Source organism: Chroicocephalus ridibundus, chromosome 7 (assembly GCF_963924245.1).
Source record: "Chroicocephalus ridibundus chromosome 7, bChrRid1.1, whole genome shotgun sequence".
Classification (NCBI taxonomy): Eukaryota; Metazoa; Chordata; class Aves; order Charadriiformes; family Laridae; genus Chroicocephalus; species Chroicocephalus ridibundus.
This window is the reverse complement of record NC_086290.1, coordinates 29,907,491-29,926,587: the sequence shown is the minus strand read 5'-3', so window position 1 is coordinate 29,926,587 and position 19,097 is coordinate 29,907,491. Positions and strand designations below refer to the sequence as shown.

General features: G+C 37.1%; 1 protein-coding gene across 11 annotated transcripts in view; it reads right to left on the bottom strand.

Annotated features, from left to right (window-relative positions):
- The window catches only part of NBEAL1 (neurobeachin like 1), an 89,868-nt gene that overhangs the window by 39,861 nt on the left and 30,910 nt on the right, over positions 1 to 19,097 (bottom strand). For 10 of the 11 annotated variants that reach the window (XR_010071949.1, XR_010071948.1, XM_063341084.1 and 7 more), the window contains exons 8-20: positions 18,863 to 18,948; positions 17,745 to 18,051; positions 16,732 to 16,838; positions 13,132 to 13,218; positions 11,617 to 11,700; positions 10,011 to 10,109; positions 9,326 to 9,906; positions 7,464 to 7,596; positions 6,730 to 6,849; positions 5,193 to 5,496; positions 4,171 to 4,256; positions 3,577 to 3,666; positions 414 to 582 (exon numbers count right to left, since the gene is read on the bottom strand). Coding sequence is in view for 9 of the 11 variants with exons in the window: in XM_063341084.1 (XP_063197154.1) it covers positions 414 to 582; positions 3,577 to 3,666; positions 4,171 to 4,256; positions 5,193 to 5,496; positions 6,730 to 6,849; positions 7,464 to 7,596; positions 9,326 to 9,906; positions 10,011 to 10,109; positions 11,617 to 11,700; positions 13,132 to 13,218; positions 16,732 to 16,838; positions 17,745 to 18,051; positions 18,863 to 18,948 (2,253 nt within the window). In the remaining 2 variants the exon portion in view is untranslated. The remainder of the gene's footprint in view (positions 1 to 413; positions 583 to 3,576; positions 3,667 to 4,170; positions 4,257 to 5,192; positions 5,497 to 6,729; positions 6,850 to 7,463; positions 7,597 to 9,325; positions 9,907 to 10,010; positions 10,110 to 11,616; positions 11,701 to 13,131; positions 13,219 to 16,731; positions 16,839 to 17,744; positions 18,052 to 18,862; positions 18,949 to 19,097) is intronic. The other variant, XM_063341086.1, reaches the window with a different exon arrangement.

Genomic DNA, 19,097 nt, shown 5'->3' with positions numbered 1-19,097 from the left:
GCAAAGTCTTCACATGGCTGTCTGACCTAACACTCAAGTTGTAGGAAAGCTCCTCCTACTGATATTAATAGGCTTTGCATCAAAATTAATTTCCCAAAATAATCAGAACTTTTCGGAACAGGAATTGAAAAATTGCATACTTTTACACTAATGTAATAACAAATAATGAATGGAAAAATAATGCTATTAAATATATCTATAATTGAAGCGTTAGCAAGTTAATTTTACATAGTGCTGAACTCCTGGTATTCAGTATCCGTATCAGATATCTAGGAACAGAAAGTCTTTCAGCTTTACATAAGTACTCTGGAAAAGCCAGAGCATAATAAAATGGCTTTGTGTCATTCACAGGAAGACTTTTAAAAAAAAAAATCAAGCTTCAAAATTATTTCTGTTCAACTGTACTTTCCTACCTGACGCCTTTGTGGATGACAATACCACCCAGTCTTCCTCTACAGGAGTAACTAGTTCTGGAGGTAGAGTTTCCCCTTCAGACTTCTCAGGCATCTGTCCACCAAGAAAACTGATCTGCTCCAGCAACGGAAACAGCACATTTATTCCCCCAATACAGTTGATCATATCCTAAATCAAGAGAAAAAAGAGGAAAGACATCACCATAAATAAAATCCCCTAGACTACGTAACAGAAATTTACTCCAAATACAAGGAACCTTATGTACTCAAAAATTAATCAAAGTGTTTGACATGCCACTTTGAAACTAGCTTAAAACACTGTGTTTAATAACAGAGCTGCCAAAATTTTAGACACTCTAGTGACACACATGCCTTCCTGACAGCTCTTGTTTTGGAAGTTAGTTTTTACATTTCCTTCCTCCTCCCCCCACATAAACATAGGAAACTGAAAGATACAAAACTTGGAAAGAATCTTCTGTTAAATATATTTGACAAATGCGAGAAACTTATTCTTCTGATTTCTAAGTTACTTACAGCAAGCAGTAAGAAAAGATTATCACATCTGTGCTTTCATCATGTTCCTACAAGACTCCAGCTTCAAGCAGTTAAAAACTAACAAAATTTGATTCTTTTTTAAAAAGTAACTTTACACATACCTCAATTCTAAGCTTCTTTTAAAAATTCAAATCTCCTAAACACCCTTTCTTCCCCCCCTCCTCAAAAACAGGGATAGCATGATACTTCAAACGATGCTTCTTGTGCTAAGGTATAACATGTTAAAATCACAAGATTTCTAGAAGTGATTCACAATGCCATTTAGAAAATCAGGGTCTCAGCAAGGTAGCCGGAGACACCTATTCAATTGTCCAGGTTAGTCCAATGAAGACTATCGTGTTGTAAAATTCTAACAGCCAAAAAAACCCAACATCCTGTAAGCCAGTCTACTAACATGGGCTATCACTCTCCATTCCCAGGCAAAAATGTTGGGGAGAAGTGGAGAAAATAATCCTTTTCTTCTCATTTGGTACTTTTTCAATTGTTACTCTGCCTCATGTGTCTTTATGATGCCCCCTCTCCAGCCTGTGCTTATTAAGGCGAATTTAACAAAATTGAACAGTTAAATTTAGTTAGTTTTTTATATCTGCAAAATTTAACTTATGGATGAAGATTTCTATGTTTGTTGAGCAAAACGAGGCACCACAGACCTGCAGTTTTTGCAAACAGGAATCAACTTAAAGTTGAAAAACAGAATTTGCCTGAACCACACAACAGCAGTATCTGTAGCTCCTTCTAGCTCGTATCTATCTTCTCATAAGCTCCTGATCAGCTCTTGTGTTTTTTCTGCACTCTAGTCCTCCTCAAGAGGGTGCTAAACCCCATCACAGTTGTTAACGAATGATTCTCCTAAAACTTGTACTCACAATACGCTTTCCCATAAAGCTAGAGATATAAACACTCCTTACCCACCCCCTCTTCCCACTACTAGGTGAAGAGAACAAATTCCAGTATTTTCAAACTATTCATATCATAGCAAAATTAACTAGCAAGTGTCTGAATTTTCTTAACATTAAACTCCCACAAGTCAGCATATGCACAGTGTAGCTCCAACAATATTTCCTTATTGGTTTGCTAGCACAGTTGATTGTTCACTGTTCTTAAAAAAAAAAAAAAAAAAATCAAGAAAGCAGCTCATATTTATTCATTTGTACGTTCTTCCTCAAGACAAAAAAAGATGTGGTATTCTACTGAGTTTTCTACACTCAGACTTTGGATTTCATTTTTTCCTTAAAGTTAAGTGACCTTAATCAAAGATTCCGCCTATAAAACAGAATTGGATGTATTCTATCTAAATTTAAAAGAAATAAATCCTTACTCATGTCACTGTTTCTGGATCAAACTCTGACGCTATGTAACTTCATTTCCTCATGCACGGAGCTAAGCCTGACTTTGATTTTTAACATTAATGTGTTAGTGATCAGGGAAGTAGACAGGTACACAAAGGTATTTATTAAGCTGATGTGCATTTCATGGTTTCCTCCTCCTCTCTGTGAACTAGCAAGTAGAAGACCATTTGCTACTTTACACGAAGACATCTAATGGACGTGTAACTTGCCTAAATGGTATTCTGTTTGTGGAGCACCAAGAAAGTATAAAACACTAACACTATATCTCACTGGCAGCGACGAGTTGACTAAATTCTGAGTTTTAATTTTATAGTATAAAGTCAGATCTGACCTTTCAGCAGCATGAGACTAAGAAATCAACTGATTAACCAGAAGGACATAAGAACCCTATGTATTGGTTAAGAAAACAAAACAAAACCCAAAATATAGGACTGTTTTGCTATAATAGAATGTTTGAGCAGGAGACTAGAAACAGGTTTAGCCAGAAAACGTTAAATTTTAATCTCCAATACTCATAATAGCAGTAGTGCTGCGGTTACAACCGCTAGCAGAAGTTAAACAAAGATGATTTGCATAGCTTGTAAGAATCAGATATCCCAATGTATCCAACAACGAGGAAAAATATTGGACAATTAGCGTACAGCAGAGAAAGAATAAGGTACAACATGTTAGTGAATATTTCACGTTTACTCAGAAGTGAGGCTTTTGGACTGTGAGATCACCTAGTCCTGCCAACCCCAAACCAACACTGGATTAATTTATCTAATAAAACCCACTAGATTCTTGTAATATTTTAACTCCATACCTTGTTTTCTGCTGAAGTCAGTCTGCAATTCAATAATATTTTTATATGACTAACACAGGAAAAGTCACAAGTGTTATCTTAACCCTAGTAATCTTAATCCAGTTCAGAGTCTAAGACTGCAAGAAAACCAAGACAGAATCCCCTAGAGATGATAAAATGCTTTTAATACACAACATGCATTGAATAGATTATGAAGAGTAGTCAGCTACCACAAAATATCTTAATGTATTATCTACTACATTAAGAGCAATGGCCCTTGCAAGTTCTCAATAAATGTAATGTAACACTACTTCAGCTACAGCATCCACCCATTAATTCTCACTACAAAAACATGCTGTATTTGCTAAATGTCATTTGCGTTATGATAATAACTACTGGCATTCCAGAAGTTAGGTGAATATATACAACTACTGTCATATTTACATCAGGTTCTGCTTCTACAGTACACACTTACCTTGATGTCCCAGTTCACTACTTTGTTTCCAGTCAGCCTTCCATGTAGAAGATTTGCAGACAGGTCAAGACAAATTGGGTTTTTGCAGGCCTGTTAAACAAAGAGGCTACATTATCATTTAGGAAACAAGTTACAGATCCTTGAACACATAAGATTTCTGAGTGACAATATGTTGATGTGTTCCAGGAAGTTAGTGCTATTGTGTTGATATTAAAGTATTTAAAAAATTTGGAAGCCCTGGAACATCATATAAGTCATCTTAGATTTGACATTCACAATTGTACAAGTAATTCCGTCCTTTTGCTAAACAAGACCAAAACCTACTACCTCTGCAAAAGACTACTGTTTAAGAAAGCTCTCGCTGCTCTTTATCTTCCCGTAATAACCACAGTGCAAAGACTGTGGTTTATCTTCCCATAATAACCACAGTGCAAAGACTGTGGTTTATCTTCCCATAATAACCACAGTGCAAAGACAACACGCTCACCTGTTCTATGAAACAGCAATAGCAAAGCAAAAAAAAGACCATCTAGAACATATTCTGAAGTTACCATACACTGTCTAAACAAAGAGAAATTATGTATTGTTTCATACCTTTGGTGTATAATGAAGCAGCACCTTACTAGGGAGATCTGCTACTTCAGCCTCTTGAGACTTCCATGGAGTTAAACAGTTTGGACCTATTAAAAATATATATACGAAATTATGTATTTATAACAAATATTTAAGAGTCCACTGGACACTGATGTTGACCTTCGTAAATTTTATAACATTGTACTTTTTTGCAACAACAAATAGGACACTGACTTGTTCAGGACACTGAACCATACCTATTTGAGACATGCTTTGAGGTAATCTTTATGATTTAAATCATTCATTCCATAGGGGTCTGCTTAAGAAGAAATACAGTCTTGATAAAAGGTAAAATATACAAAGACTGGGGGGTTTTTATACATTCAAGCAGCTCTAATGTTTCTGTTTTTACAAATACCTGTCTCATATTTGCCACCAATCTCTCTGTCATTAAGCCCAAATTACTCAAAAAATGAGTAATCTTCAAGACTTTTGTTTAGTAACATAAAATATTTTCTTTAAATGATGGAAGTGTTTTCATGCTAATCTCTGACAACCTCAAGTCATTATGGAACTTAACACCTTGAACTGTAAGGCATATCTTATCAAAATATTTTTTTTCAAAATGCCCCCATAACTCTTGATTCTTGGGGAAAAATCCTCAAGCATAAATCACCTTTAAGTGGCCTATCAAAACAAGGGCCACGCTTTAGAGTCTCAACTATAAGCTCACATGTAAGCAAGTAGTAGCAAAAATTAAAAACTTACGAGTGAAAATACTACTTAACATTTTGATTTTGGCAGGTCTGTACATATGGTAAATAGATAAGCTTACTCAAACATAACATTTTAAATAAAACTTCGTAAAAATACTCATTCAATTTTCCACTTATTTGTTATAAGGCCCTCTCACTTAGGTTAGCTCTGCAATTCTTCTGGATTGTAATTTCTTCATTATGTGTCTCCACAGAGCAAAGCTTAGTGGGGTCTTGTCCATAACTTACCCCTTTTATTCCATTAAAACCAGTAAAATCACCACTTACCTGCTAAATATAATGCTTTCACCTGAGGAGGCTGCAGTGCTTCATGAAAGATGATAACTGATCCAAGTTGGCCCTCCAAAGATGTTGGACATCCCCATTCACTGTCCTGAGTCCCTGCTGAGATCATCTTGGTGATGAGCTCTGGTTTTCCAAGCATCCCACCCCAACTTCCTGTCGAGAGAATGCCCCCAAGTGATGTCCGATGGGGCATAATAGGGGAGGAAAAAGGTGGATCTGGTATCTGAGATGGAGGAGGAGTTGTTGTTCTTTGACCAGCTGAACCAATGCAGCAAGAAATAAAAGACTGGAGAGTCATGCATGGAAAAAAGAAAACAAAACACATACTGTAAATCTAACCTCCTAATTTCACAGTTTACAAAGAAACTCTGAAGACTATCTCTGTCAAACCCGAACTAAATAAATTAAACCAAAAACAAGAAGTTCTGCATGCCCTGGAAAAGAAGCAATCCAGCCCAGTGTAGGCAAAAAAGAGCACATACTTTCCACAACACCACAGAGTGCCCTTTCTCCAATTAAGAGCAATTCGGTCACCTCAACTGGTGTATGACCTCTGGTAGGAGCAGAGCCAGGAAGGACAGTGCTCCAGATATCCTGGTAAACATTCCTCTTCTGGATTATATTCCAAAATACTAGCCCAGCATATCTGCTACTGTACATTTCTCGTATCAGTTATTTCACTTAAATAGATGCACTCACAGGAAGCTTACCTGCCCCACTTTTAGCTGCCTTGATGTTTGTAGGTGCTTATTGTACAGATGGGCAAAAATCTGATTTTATCTTGCAATGGATGTTACATTTACTCTCATTTTTTAAGTGTTGCACTGATTTTGCTGTGTCCAATTTAAGTGTTTGCTCAACATATTTAACAAATATCAAATTAGGACTTACAAAAGAGGGAAGAATGTTTGAAACGGAATTCTTCCACAAAAAGAACGGACAATGCTTACAAAGAAAACTAAGCATGACACGTACTTAATTTTGATGGCTAGTGTTTTTTATTAAGCTAAACGTGTACACATTTGGAACGGTTAGATTACCTGCGTGTAAACTGCTTATCCAGCTAACAGAGCAGGTACAAGATTAGCATATTAAGGGAACATACAGAAAATACAAGTTAAAAAAAGTTACTGCTGAAAACAACAGCGAATATTGTTTTTTGACTACTGTCACACCAGTCCTACTGGCAGAGGTGTGATTTATTATGATTTACTCATCATAAATTGTGTCAGTATGCTCAGGTAATTATGTTGGGGAAAACCTCACAGTCAAATCAAGGTTATCTGGGGGTTTTTTGTTTGTTTTCAAACTGAGATGACTAAACAAGCATTAATTAATGGTTAGTTATACTTGAAATTGATACTCTGGACACTGTCCAAAGTTGAACAGAAGCTTATTTGCAATAGGCTAAGCTATATTAAACTCTTACACAATTACCAAATTAAAAAAAGCCAGCTAGGTTCTCATTGTTCTATGAGAGCTCATCAGGACAAGGGTATGAGTCAGAAAGTGAACTTACTTCGTTCATGGCAGGGAATCGAAGTGGGGCAGAGACTTTCTGCTGTCCATTGACGTAGATGTACACAAGGCTCTGACCAAAGGGCCTCTTTCCAGGCATGTGAACAATAGTTATGTTGTGCTGGTTAAGCAATATAAAATAATTAAGTCATTATTAAAAAGCAGTGAAATAACTGTATGGAAATACTTAACTTCATCTCTACTAATCTGGTGAGCAAACCACTTAAGAAAATAAATCTAAAGCATTAACAAGAACATAAGACCACCTATCAGCTGCTTCCATTTTGAAGTAGTTTAAATGTAAATAGGTTTTTGAAGGGAAGAGATACAGCTCTTTCATGATAATGCACATCAGTCCTTAAGTATGGGAACAGAAAAAGGCAACGAAGAAACACAGTAGCACATTTTATTCATTCACATAGTATTACAGCCACCTATGCTTATTATAATTGAATATAAAAAAATCTGCATGTTAAAAAAAAAAATCTCTAAGCACAATGCTGTGACCAGACTGTCAATAAGAAATGTCTAACAACACAGGCATACTTTAGCTCAATCAACCACTAATCTACACGGAAATTTGCCTCCATTATTTGAGATTAGATCTGTTCTTATGCAATGAATTACTCAAATATGATAAAACAGACTACTTGTAAAACAATCAAAAAAGTGAACTTTGACTTCTGAACTAACATCACTATCCCAAACAAAGTGGTTTTCAGTATCAGATCTTACCCAGAGAGAGTCAAAAAAACAATGGTCAGGCAGCATCACTGTTGCATATTCCCTCTTTGTGCAAACTGCAACCACCAATACCCCAGAGTACGTAATAAATGCTTCAAACCCCATACCACTTCCTGTAAAAAAGCTACAGAAAAAGACAACAAAACACACAATCAAGGACTTACTTCATCAAAACTATTGGAAATCACCTAGCAGTACATTCACTAAGGACAGAACCAACCTAAGCCATTTGTCACTGGTCCAGTATTTACTATTTGACTGGCTGTTACTCTTTGTTTCAAAAAAAACCAAAGATGAAGAACTGCCTCAAGGATGGGACCCCAAGGCACAGAACATGGAGGCCAAAGGTGATCCACAAAGCTCTCAAAGCAGTTTGTAGCCTTTTGCATGAAAGCATAACCTTGGTCACAACAAGTAATGCTTCAGTTTGACCCACACAGCTTAAGCTGGTTCTGTTGCTAAGTCCTGCCCACTGCAGTCCCTGAAAGCTACAATACTGTAATAAAGAAGACAGTGGTCTGCAACCTGTGCTGTTTTCTATCAATTAAATTGTGTCTGTCAGCCCCCGGTAAAGCTGCTGATATTGAGAAACCTTTCATTTTTTAAGCACTCAAATACAAAAACATTATATACAAATTGCGAACTGCTATCAAAACCTGCTACACACCCCTAGGCACCATTATTCCAAGTGGATGCATTAACTAATGTACTATCAAATATCAGCATCTATCAATATAAAACACAAATACACAAACACAGAGACCATGAATATTACAGACAACCTCAGTAGACATAACCTATCTTATAATTAAACACTGTAAAACATAGCAGCTAGATCAATTTTTGATGATTTTAATTCAGTTGCGTGTTTAACATTTGAAGGTCAAACTGGAATTTTAAACATTTCTTCTTTTTTGTATTTTAATAAACTACTGTTTTAGCGTTCCAAAACTAGAATAAGCGTCTTCAAAATTGTACAAAAAAATGATAGAAAACCAGTCAGTTATTGGTATAATAGCATCACATTGAAATCCAATTGCAGCTTTTTTACTTTGTAGTGCAATTTCACCCCAGTTTTCTAGAACTACAGTCTACTTAAGATCTTTAGTGGGACACAGTGACAAACTCTGGAAACAGTGTTGTGGCAGTTAATCGGGGCTGTGCTGTACAAATACACAGGGCAGCCACAGAAATCCAAGGGGTCTCCACCTGCCACCATGCCTATTAACAAACAGAAGTAGCACTCTAAAACACGGGGGTTTGGAAAATACTAACTGTTACAACTAGAACATCATTCTTCAACATTTCCCCTGAAACTGCAGTGCGGTAAAACGGACTGAAGGGAGCAAGAGATTCTTTGACTAGTATTACCCCATTCTGCATTTTGTTTGCTGCTGAATGCTAGCACCCAGAAAATTAAATTATACCAAGAACCGTCCATGTCAATGCCTATGATTTAAGCAAATGAAGGTGTTCTTTTCAGCACACTCCCATTACCTTTACAGGAAACAGTGGGAAGGCTGTTTGGTTTTGGGGGGGTGTTTCAGTTTTTTCCTGGTTTTTTTTTTGGTTGTTTTTTTGTTTGCTTGTTTAAGCTATGAACCTTAACACAATTTGGAGTTATAGATATTGCAACTGTAGACAAGAAAGCATTATAAGTGAGAAACTACATGCTTATTTCTGTAAAACAGCCTGGCTCTGGTGACAGATGAAACTGCTCCCTTTCACAAACTATGCGCTATATATTGCATTTTACGAAGACAAGCAGAAGTACCACATGTCATAGGGTACCATATGCCGCAGGGAACAGTTGACCGAGATTTGTGCTGTTGAAGTAGTTATAGTAACTATACCTATAGAGTTGCTTCCTCTTGCCACTTTTGCTAGTCGTGCTAGGGTCCACCCGGTCCTGGTCAAGGCAGAGCCAAGCGTTGAAAGAAAATGCAGAGCCTGGCCACTTATGAATGGATGGAACAGCAATTCCGGACATGCTGTGGTACAAGTTGAAATACTGCAAGGCACTAGCCATGCCCTGCTTCCGGGCCATTGCTAGAATGGCTCGCATCACTGGAACAACATAGGGGTGAGCTCGTTTGGGTTCCTCAGTCCTCAGGAGCCGTATTAGCTGAAGCAGCTCTTCCGAGCCCATTGACTGGCTCCCCAAAGAGCCTAGAATGGCAATCAGGTTCTCTGCACAAGTACAATGGAGCGCGGAGTGGGAATTTAGTGTCTCAATGATACGGATGACCATGTTCGCATTGACACACGTGGCACGACTCTGTCTGTTAATACAGCAGATTCGCCTCAACCAATTTGAGATGAAAATCTGCAGGTCATGTGAATCTAGTTCTGGAAGCCACTGGATAAGCAGCAATAAGGGCTGGACATTACTAATGCCTAGTATCCCAACAGCCATGTGGTCACCTTCAACAGCCTGAAAAACAACAGAGAACTCAGACATGAAATACAATAAAATAGGGCTAGAGGTACTGTTGAAAAGATGTAAGCATTTTAGCATTCAAAGCAAGCACATCTCACCATATTCATGAGTTCTTCCAGCAATTCCCGTGAGGGCTGACCCAGCGATTTTAGTACCTCATATATGTGCGCATAACCAATCCTCTCCTTGAAGACCTCCTGAGGATAAAAATCCCAGTCTCACTAACAAATAAAATGGACAAAAATTGCAGCAGGTTCTAATTTAACATAACACTAGACACAAAATAATTAGAATGCAAGAATAATTATTTACAGGCTAGAAATCTCTTTTTGATAATATGTCCACTGTGGTATCTCTAGCATGCTGCAGATGAGAAAGATCTCACTGCAGCACGCAGATAAACAAATAATAGGTCAGTTATATTTTAATAATTACCCATAACAAGAATATAATTGCTTTGGTATAATAAAAATGTTAATTCTATCACAAAATACTAATAGCTTAATTTTTTAATGCAAACTATAGCATGAAATGAAGTGATTACATTGAGAAGTATTCAGATATTAATTTTTGAGTGAAAGATTTTCCTAGACCAGCTTGATTACAAACCACCCATCCTAAACACTTCAAAAATTAGAAAAATGTTTCAAGGAACTTTTTTTGAAAACTAATTGATTCTAAATGAAGAAAAAAAAGCAATAAAATCCAAACTGTAGCATCCATTTATGGTTTAGTTAGTAAACAGCCAACACATCATACAGAATGGATACTCTTCTGCCAGCTGTACGCTGCACTGAAATTAACTTATTTTTTTTTCCTTTAAGTATGAATCTGTCAGCAGAAGCAAGATGACTGCATAAGTAAATATGGAAAGAAAAAAACCAAATGTTGCATTGGAAGTACAATTGAAAACTTTACTGACCCTTTGTGAATCACAGCCAGTTCCCACCTCCGACATACAACTCTTCCCAGGCTTTCCAGAGTCAGTGGAGAAATAAGCCCCCCAAGAAATGCTCTGAAGGAGTGTAACTGACCCTGCCATTTCTCACTCAGACTGTATTGCAAGTAGCAACCAAATCAGACGACTCCCACTCTTTATTTGGTCTCCACTGTGCAGCCACATCCCTTTCCCTGTGCCAAGACTAGCGAATCATTCAACCACGGGGTGAATCCAATGAACTCACCAATCTAAGAATAAATACACTATTTTTCTGTAGGCATAGCTTCCAGTCAGATTCACAAACTAACCACAACCTATCCATTTATCAAACCACAAGAATAACTACAAAGGAAGGTCGGGGGAACGGCAAGAACACCATTTGGACCGCAATACCGTCCTGGCCTAGTTTAAAGACATGATAAAACTACAACACAGACTCCTGCCTGAAAATTCCTGCAAATGCCCATTAATTCTACCTCACATATTCATGGGACAAGTAACAACGTACTACTTTTACAAAGGTTCCAACTGCCATTAACACTCTGATCTTCCAGTTTTGATAGAAAGATGGTTCAGTGTCCAGCCATTAGACACATAAAAAGGGATAAGGGATGCTAAACAGGTATTCCTATCTGGCAGGAATGCGTGACCACAGTCTGCTCATCTTCATTAGCAAGATTCATCAAGATATTGTGATAAAATAACTAACTGGAAACAAAATCGAAAAACCTACTGCAAACAGACCTCTGTATATATACTGTTACCTTAGCAGCTGGAGACTTGTGCATAACTGCTGTGAGGGCTTGAATGGTTGATACTGCCAAGCGGTCTAGGTGTCCCTGAAACACCTGAAAGTAGCAGGTACAGAAGTTATATACAAACGCGCAAAGACAGTTCAGCTCCAAAATCTGTACTGTACCCTCCTGCCAGGAAGGACACCAAGAGTTTGCTAACATGCTTCAGAAATCATGTCCCCACCAGTCAAGATTTCGTAACCCCATGACCTACAAGGAATCACAGAACAGTAGACAACTAGCCACATACTTCAAAAGGAGAGAAGCATTCACAACACACATTGCACTTCAAATATTCTGATGGACAAACAGGTTTTCCTCATGCGGCTAATGGACAACCTCAAGAGGGAGGGAGGAAAACAAATTATGAAACTTCTTGCAGTATGTGTGTGTGCTGCTGGACAATCAGGCACCTGCAGTTCATATAAAGTGTTTTCTTTTCCATCCAAGTCCCTACATGCCAGTGCAACACACACACACAAATTATAAGAGATAAGTCACACCAGCACAGTAAGGTGGCTGCCTCACCCATAGCCTCATCGCATTGATCATCACCTTTTGAGTTTCTATTCCTATAATTCTTGTTTATATTGATATTGATATTTCCATGCTTGTTTTAAGAACAAAAACTTTGAAGCACTATTCCACATCCATCAGTAAACCTAATTAGCAAAACTGTGCACCAGTCATACTCTGTTTCATCATCTCTGAATTATTATATGCATATCAGACATATTTTGAAAACGAAATGTCAAGAATCAGAAGATGGTGGTTAGATGCGAAGAAACATTTACATGCGGTTAGAGTGTTGCACTGAGTTTCTAAAAAAGCCAAAGCTATTAGTTAGAATCACAATTTGTAGATTACCGTACCTTGTATTTAGAATTTCTTTACATTTTTAATCAGAACAAATCATTCTACTATAAAATTAATACAACAAAAATTTGCATTTTTAACTTTCCACAGTATTTTGGGAAAAATTAAAGCAACAGGCTATTCCTACCTCCCTGATTCAGCCTGTCCATTGTTTTGTGAACATCTGTTCTTGATGACAAGCAAAGAATCAGGACATCAAATACAACCATTGAGATTGACAAACAAGGCCCCAGAATCCAAAACACCAAAGTGCTGAGACAAAGAAGCAAAAAAGAGGAAAAGGAGGAGAAAAAAGAATCACCACCAGGTTGATAGAATTTATTTGGATTCCATTCATGTACTTCACCTTTTCCTTAAAAGAAGCATAACTGAGGCTCAATCTATTGCAAATATCTGCAATTTGAAGCAGACTAGTAAAACTGAGGTTGAACTGAATCTGTTATTCAGAAAGCTTATTTTCCAGAGACAGGAAATACTGATGGGTGCAACAACACAAGTTCATCTTGCTGCAGAAAGCTTAAAGAGGATGGTTAAGGTGAAGCACAGGAATCAATTTTCCTGTGATTGTGTCTTGACTTCAACTGAAGCAAATACAGATTAGGTAGGTACCTGGTCCTCATTCATTTCTGTCAGTAATTTGTTGGCAAGGTCTTTCTCACTCTTGTCTGCCACTTTATTGTTAGCATTTAAAAACAGCTGTTAGAAACAGAGACAAGAATAATGGAAATAATTGCATTAAACAGTTACCTGCAGCCAAACCTGTGGAGGCTGCCTTGGATTTGTATTTCACATTCAAAAAAAAAAAAAAAAAAGAAGTTCTCACACTGGTGGTGAGACACAAATCTTCCATTAATATTACTCTTCTGTTAATTGTTACAATACCAAAGATTAAAAGATTACATTGTATTTTTGCTAAATAGTAATTGCTTCCCCCCGCCCACCCGCAGAACTAAATGAAAATATGTAATCATTGAGACAAGGAAACAGATCTACCTAGATTATACTAGTCACTGAATTAGTAACCGTGATTTCATTTACAATACGCAACATGACAGGAGGTTCTCAAAAATTTACTTGTAAGAAATAAGGACAACGGTGGGGCATTAGCAAAGAAACGGATGCAGATGTTTCACCATTTTCCACTTAGGTTTCATCCTAGGTGAAGGCTGAAGATACCTAGACAGAATATTTTAATCTTCGAACAGCAACAGCAGCAGAATTTCTGGGGGATACAGTCTCTAGGACAGGAAGAAGGTAAAATATCTCTGCCATCATCCTAGGAATCAGATAGCTTGCCAATAGCTTTAAATCAAACCCACACCTATACTGCATCTTCAGCTAAGAAACTGCTTTGTGTATAGTAGCTGGATTCCTAGTCAGTTCCTCAATTTGCAAGTTTAAAGCTCATCCAAATATCTTCATAACTGATTGCAGTTGCTTTGTGTGCAAAGTTTAGCTGTAACCTAATCAGGACTAAAATTTATCTTCTGTTTTTAGATTCTGTTGAGCTGTTAAAAAAAAAAAAAACCTTGAACTTTAAAAGTGCCTTAAAATTAAAAAAAAAAAAAAAAAAAAAAAAAAAGGAAAAATGCTTTCCTTTAGTGAGCAAAAACTAAGCATTTGTCTTTTTTTTTCCTCATACATTTTGTTCCATTATCTGCTAGGTAGTCTCTCTGAAGAGGAACCACCTGAGAAATCAACTTCCATAAATTAGGGTAAACAGAAGGACAACACTCAAGATAATACTTTGACTTACACAGGCGTGAAAGCACATAGTTAGAAGCACAAGTCATTTTGAAAGGTACATCACAGTTAAGAGCACTTAAAGCTGCAGAATGACTATAATATGCATCAGAGTGTTATAATACTAACAAATAGAAATAAGAACATTAAACAGAAGCAAATGCAGACATGCAAAAAAAACGCAAAACAACAAATTTTTCATATTGGTTACTTCAGTTCTGGTAACACACGGAAAATGGAAAAATAGACTTATATCACAATGTCCGTATGGTTTTAATTCTTCTATTTACAATCTGTTTAGAAAGTAATTTTTTTTTTTTTTTTTTTTTTAACCTGGCATACCGCTAGAGTTTATTGTGCTTTGCTCAAAGTCTGACTTCTAAGAGAGTTTAATAGATGAGAAAAGATTCAGGACTGACAAAGCAGCCTGTTAAACGACTCTCAGTATAGAATAAGCACCTCCTGATACCTCTAAAGTACAGTCCCTCATTTTGGATGTCACAGGCAAAAAGCAACATTCAGATCATCAAAAATTAACTGAGCAGTTTTGAAAAGCTTTTGTGCAGATCTCTAACCCTAGAGCATAGTTAAGGGAAGATAGTTTGTCCATAAACCTTAAAACCAGCAAATATGAAAAAAAGATTTAAATTTTAGAAGATTGTTGAACTGCAAATGACTAAGAAGTATGACTATAAGTATGGCCTTGAATATCCAAAATTCTTTGGTATATCTATAGCAAAAATAGTGGTATAGATTTTCTTTACCCCTCCTTCCCATGGAAATTTCTTGCACTTCAAATTTGCTGAAGATCCAATAGTTTCCTGAGTTTCAGATATGTGTATGGAGTCTCCTGCTATCCGCAGAGCTGCCGAACATGCTTCATGCAGCTTGCTGGTGAGCCCAGTAGCAAGATTTTCACAGATAAAGAAAAAAAGATCTAGAAATAGGGTCTCCACCCCCAGCTAATAAGGCAAAATTACACAGCTAAATTAATCTTTGCTATTTGGCCTTGAAAAAGAATGGAGATATAGTGTATTGGAAAATACAAATATACAACACCTTCCCAGACTCCACCCTCTCCCCACCCTCATTCTTGGGGGTATTTTGACTGTGAAAGGCTAAAAACACCCCAATGTAGCAAACTGGCAGGACAGATATCAAATCAATCACAGTAATATGTGAGACTGTATCACAGGAAAAAACCCTCAAAAGAGCATATCTTATGACATACCTACAGGCAGAATAAAAATAACAGGAGCAAGCTGCCAAAACAGAGTGGCTGTTCCTGATTTCTTAAATTCCACCCTTGTTTATATGAGAGCAGGAACACAGCTAGATACCCTATGAACAGGTAAACATTACACTGCTTGATGATTTAAGAAGAAGCTAAAAAAGAAATTTCTTATACAGCACAAGGTCAGTACAAAAATAGGCACGGATTCCCAAACAGAGGAGGAGAATGGAAAGGTCAAACAATGTATTTTCAGGAGGAGATAAAAAAAAACTACAAACACTATTCAAAACACTTGTCAGTTGGCATTCTGCCACTGATTATGACTACAGTTAAGACATAATCCAAACACATTTATTTTTAATATATCACTGTACTGAAATATGTTCTAATCCAAAATCTAAACGGATTTGAATCAAATTGCACACTGTAGCTAGCATTAAATTATCTAGCCTTAGCAGAGCTCAAAATAACCACACCACCAACATATCACAAAAAGAGAAATAAAATATACCACAGAGTTACATCATACTGATGTTCTTTTGCATAGAGAAAAATAAAATCTACAAAGCAATCAAAGGAAGACACTAGCTTGCAAATTATGACCATCAGGGACTGAGGTGAAAACACTAACAACTACGTAAACACTAAATCCTGTGTAGGAGAAGAACAACTGAAGAACATTTGTAACAGCTTCAGCTCATGATTTATGTCAGCAATACAAGACTCAAATATTTTGAAACATTTACAAAGGCACACCAGCAAGGTTTTTTTAAATGGAAAAATGTGCCTCCGAAATCAGAATTCAGACCTCCATCTGGCAGCAGTTGTAAGTGACTTCCTAGCAATCCAGTGACAGAATATTAAAAACCAAAACAAAACAAAAGGGGGGGAGGGGGGAAGGATATGATTGATCCCAGTAACAACCTTAACAGATTTTTAGAAACTGAGCAGGGTCTGTAAAGGTATTTTGCTCAGGACTCAAAATAAGCATTCGTTGCTTTAACCACAAGACAGACAAGAAAACACCTCTACTTCATTAGAAATAAAAAGGTTTTACAGCAACTTGGATCTTTCATGGCATTAGTGGCTCTAACCAATCCAAAGTTTTACTTCCAGTATGCAGATACTATAAAGTTGCATCTAATTCAGAAGGAAGATATAAAGGTAATTAATATACCTGCAACATTACAAGACAGGTTTTGTTAAAAATATGCTGATAAGGGAAAATTTACCTTGCAGTTCTGCAACAGTCGAATGAGATGCTCAAAGCAGTTACTGTTAAGGAAAATTGCCTGCAGAACAGGCCTATCTGTGCAGTCTAACATGGCTGTGATGGTATCTATAAAATTAAAACAGAACTGGCATCAAAGACAAAACACTTCCCAAATCTATCAAGCATTTTTTCTGCACATTACATAATAAACACGGGGAAAAAAATTATACAACAAACTATAAGCTGTGCATTTTAAGCACAGAGCACTAGGCCTAAAGCTAAACATTTTGATCCTGTAAAAATTATCATGTAACCTACTATATGTGAAGAAAAATTCAGCTACCAAATATCTTTGATTGCTTTGGGGCCCTGTTTAAAGTAATTGCCATTTGCGAGTACATAAGCAGCGTGCCTTTCACTTAAAGCGCACAAACATTTGCTTCCTTATCAAGCAATTACTCTGCATTCTACAGCAGCCTTATACTGTAAGCATTCTTCATTGCCTCAGTACTATTCTTCAGTTTTCTTGGAAAATTAGGAAATGAAATACCTTTATTTATATTTCCCATTCTGAACATCAAAGTGGAAAAAACTCCAAATCCTGAATTCTTATCTAATGACTTACACCCGTTTCAAGCCCATCAGCTTTGGCCAATGTTTATAATAATGACATTTGAAAAGCGAACTGTCACAAAACAGCCACCACATGGATATTTTATTACAGACTCGTCTTATTATGCAATTATTAAGCTGCTGATGAGTGTCACCTGTTGCCTAGCAAAAGTTTGGGGCTTTTTTAACAGAGACTGGCAGTCCATGAACCTTGACACACTGAATGGTGTAGTGAATGATTAAACAAGAATACATGTAAAGTAATGTCAATGAAGAAATATTTGAAGTTTTTTGATTGTTTAGCCAAGTGAACATATTTTAGTAGAACATTCAGTTATATTACTATCATAGTTCAATCATGACTTGCTTCGGAGTTATTACCAAGAAGTATGTAAAGGAACCGCACAATAGGGTACTCACTCAGCATTTGGATCTGTAGTGCTATGAACCTGCTCTCCCACTGCCTGCATCGCCTTGAATTAGGTAAAGCTGAATGGTCTGAATTAAGTAACTTGAAATAGTTCTCCAATATTGTACTCGTCTCCACTTGCCGCTGGTCAGAACTGCTGGTTAGAAGGATATGGACAACTTCTGTCAGGCACTTCAGGGTCAGTTCTGCCTTCCTGCTCACTTCCTCAGGGTTCCTGTCATCCCAGTTGTCACAGTCTGCTAAAACACGCATCAAGACTTCCATGGTGGCAGGAGATACTGCTTGAAGAGCATTCCTCTGAAACCCATGGGGGAAAAAAATGATTAAGGAAAAAATAATAATAAATAAATAAACAAACTCAGATAGAAACTGCTGATTTGAACACGTTTGATTTATCTGAATCATGCAACATGCATTATTATGTCTGTTAATGCCATGTTAAATAAATATGAAATAGTCTACTCAGATTATATTGATGGCTACAGATGAAATGTATCCCATCTTGTTCACTTAACTAGGCTTTCTTGTTCCAAAGAGAACCCTTATAGGGAAAAGTAAATATAATTTAAATGCACGTTATAAAATTCTTATAGGGTAGCCTTGATAAACTGCTAATTCTAGGTAAACCTTCACTTGAATTTTCATTTTAGATCATGAGATTAGTAATACCTTAAAATTTTTGAAAAGAACATAATAATTAGCAATGTCTGTCTGGGCCCTCAGTGCGTTTCCCTCACCTCTCTTCCTGGGGGTCTGACTGCATAGGCTCAGGGCGACCTTAAATCTGGGGAAAGAGCCCAGTCTCATAGAGAACTTTGAGAAACCTTGTCAGGGACTGCCTGCCTTCTCTAGGGAGCTGCATTCAAGCTGCAGCACATTTGCTTGTGACCAGACTAAGTAGGACATTACAGAAGTCAGCCAAAAGAGCGGATGGTGGCTTTGCTGATGATCAACATTCTCTTTTCTTCGCATTCTTGCAAAATTTTTTAGCAGCTTCCAAGCTATAAAGGCCCTTCTCATTTATGGGTTATGGGGTATTTACAAGCCTTAAACAATGAACAGACCTTTGGAGGCTCCAGCAACTGAAAAGAGTTTAGAACATCCTTACCTGCCCACCAGCCACAATAGCTCCAAAGAGATGCAGCAGGCAACATTTTAGGCTCTCCTTGAGATGTTCACTTTCTTGAAAGCATTCTGATCAGCGTAAATACGAAGGAGAAGGATTCCTTACTTCAGTCATATAAATTATACAAAGTTTTTCCACTCAAAAAACCCCACCAAATGAAATAATGAAAAGAGCTCCTCTACTCCCTGTCACCATCCAAATTTAAAAAAAAATCAAC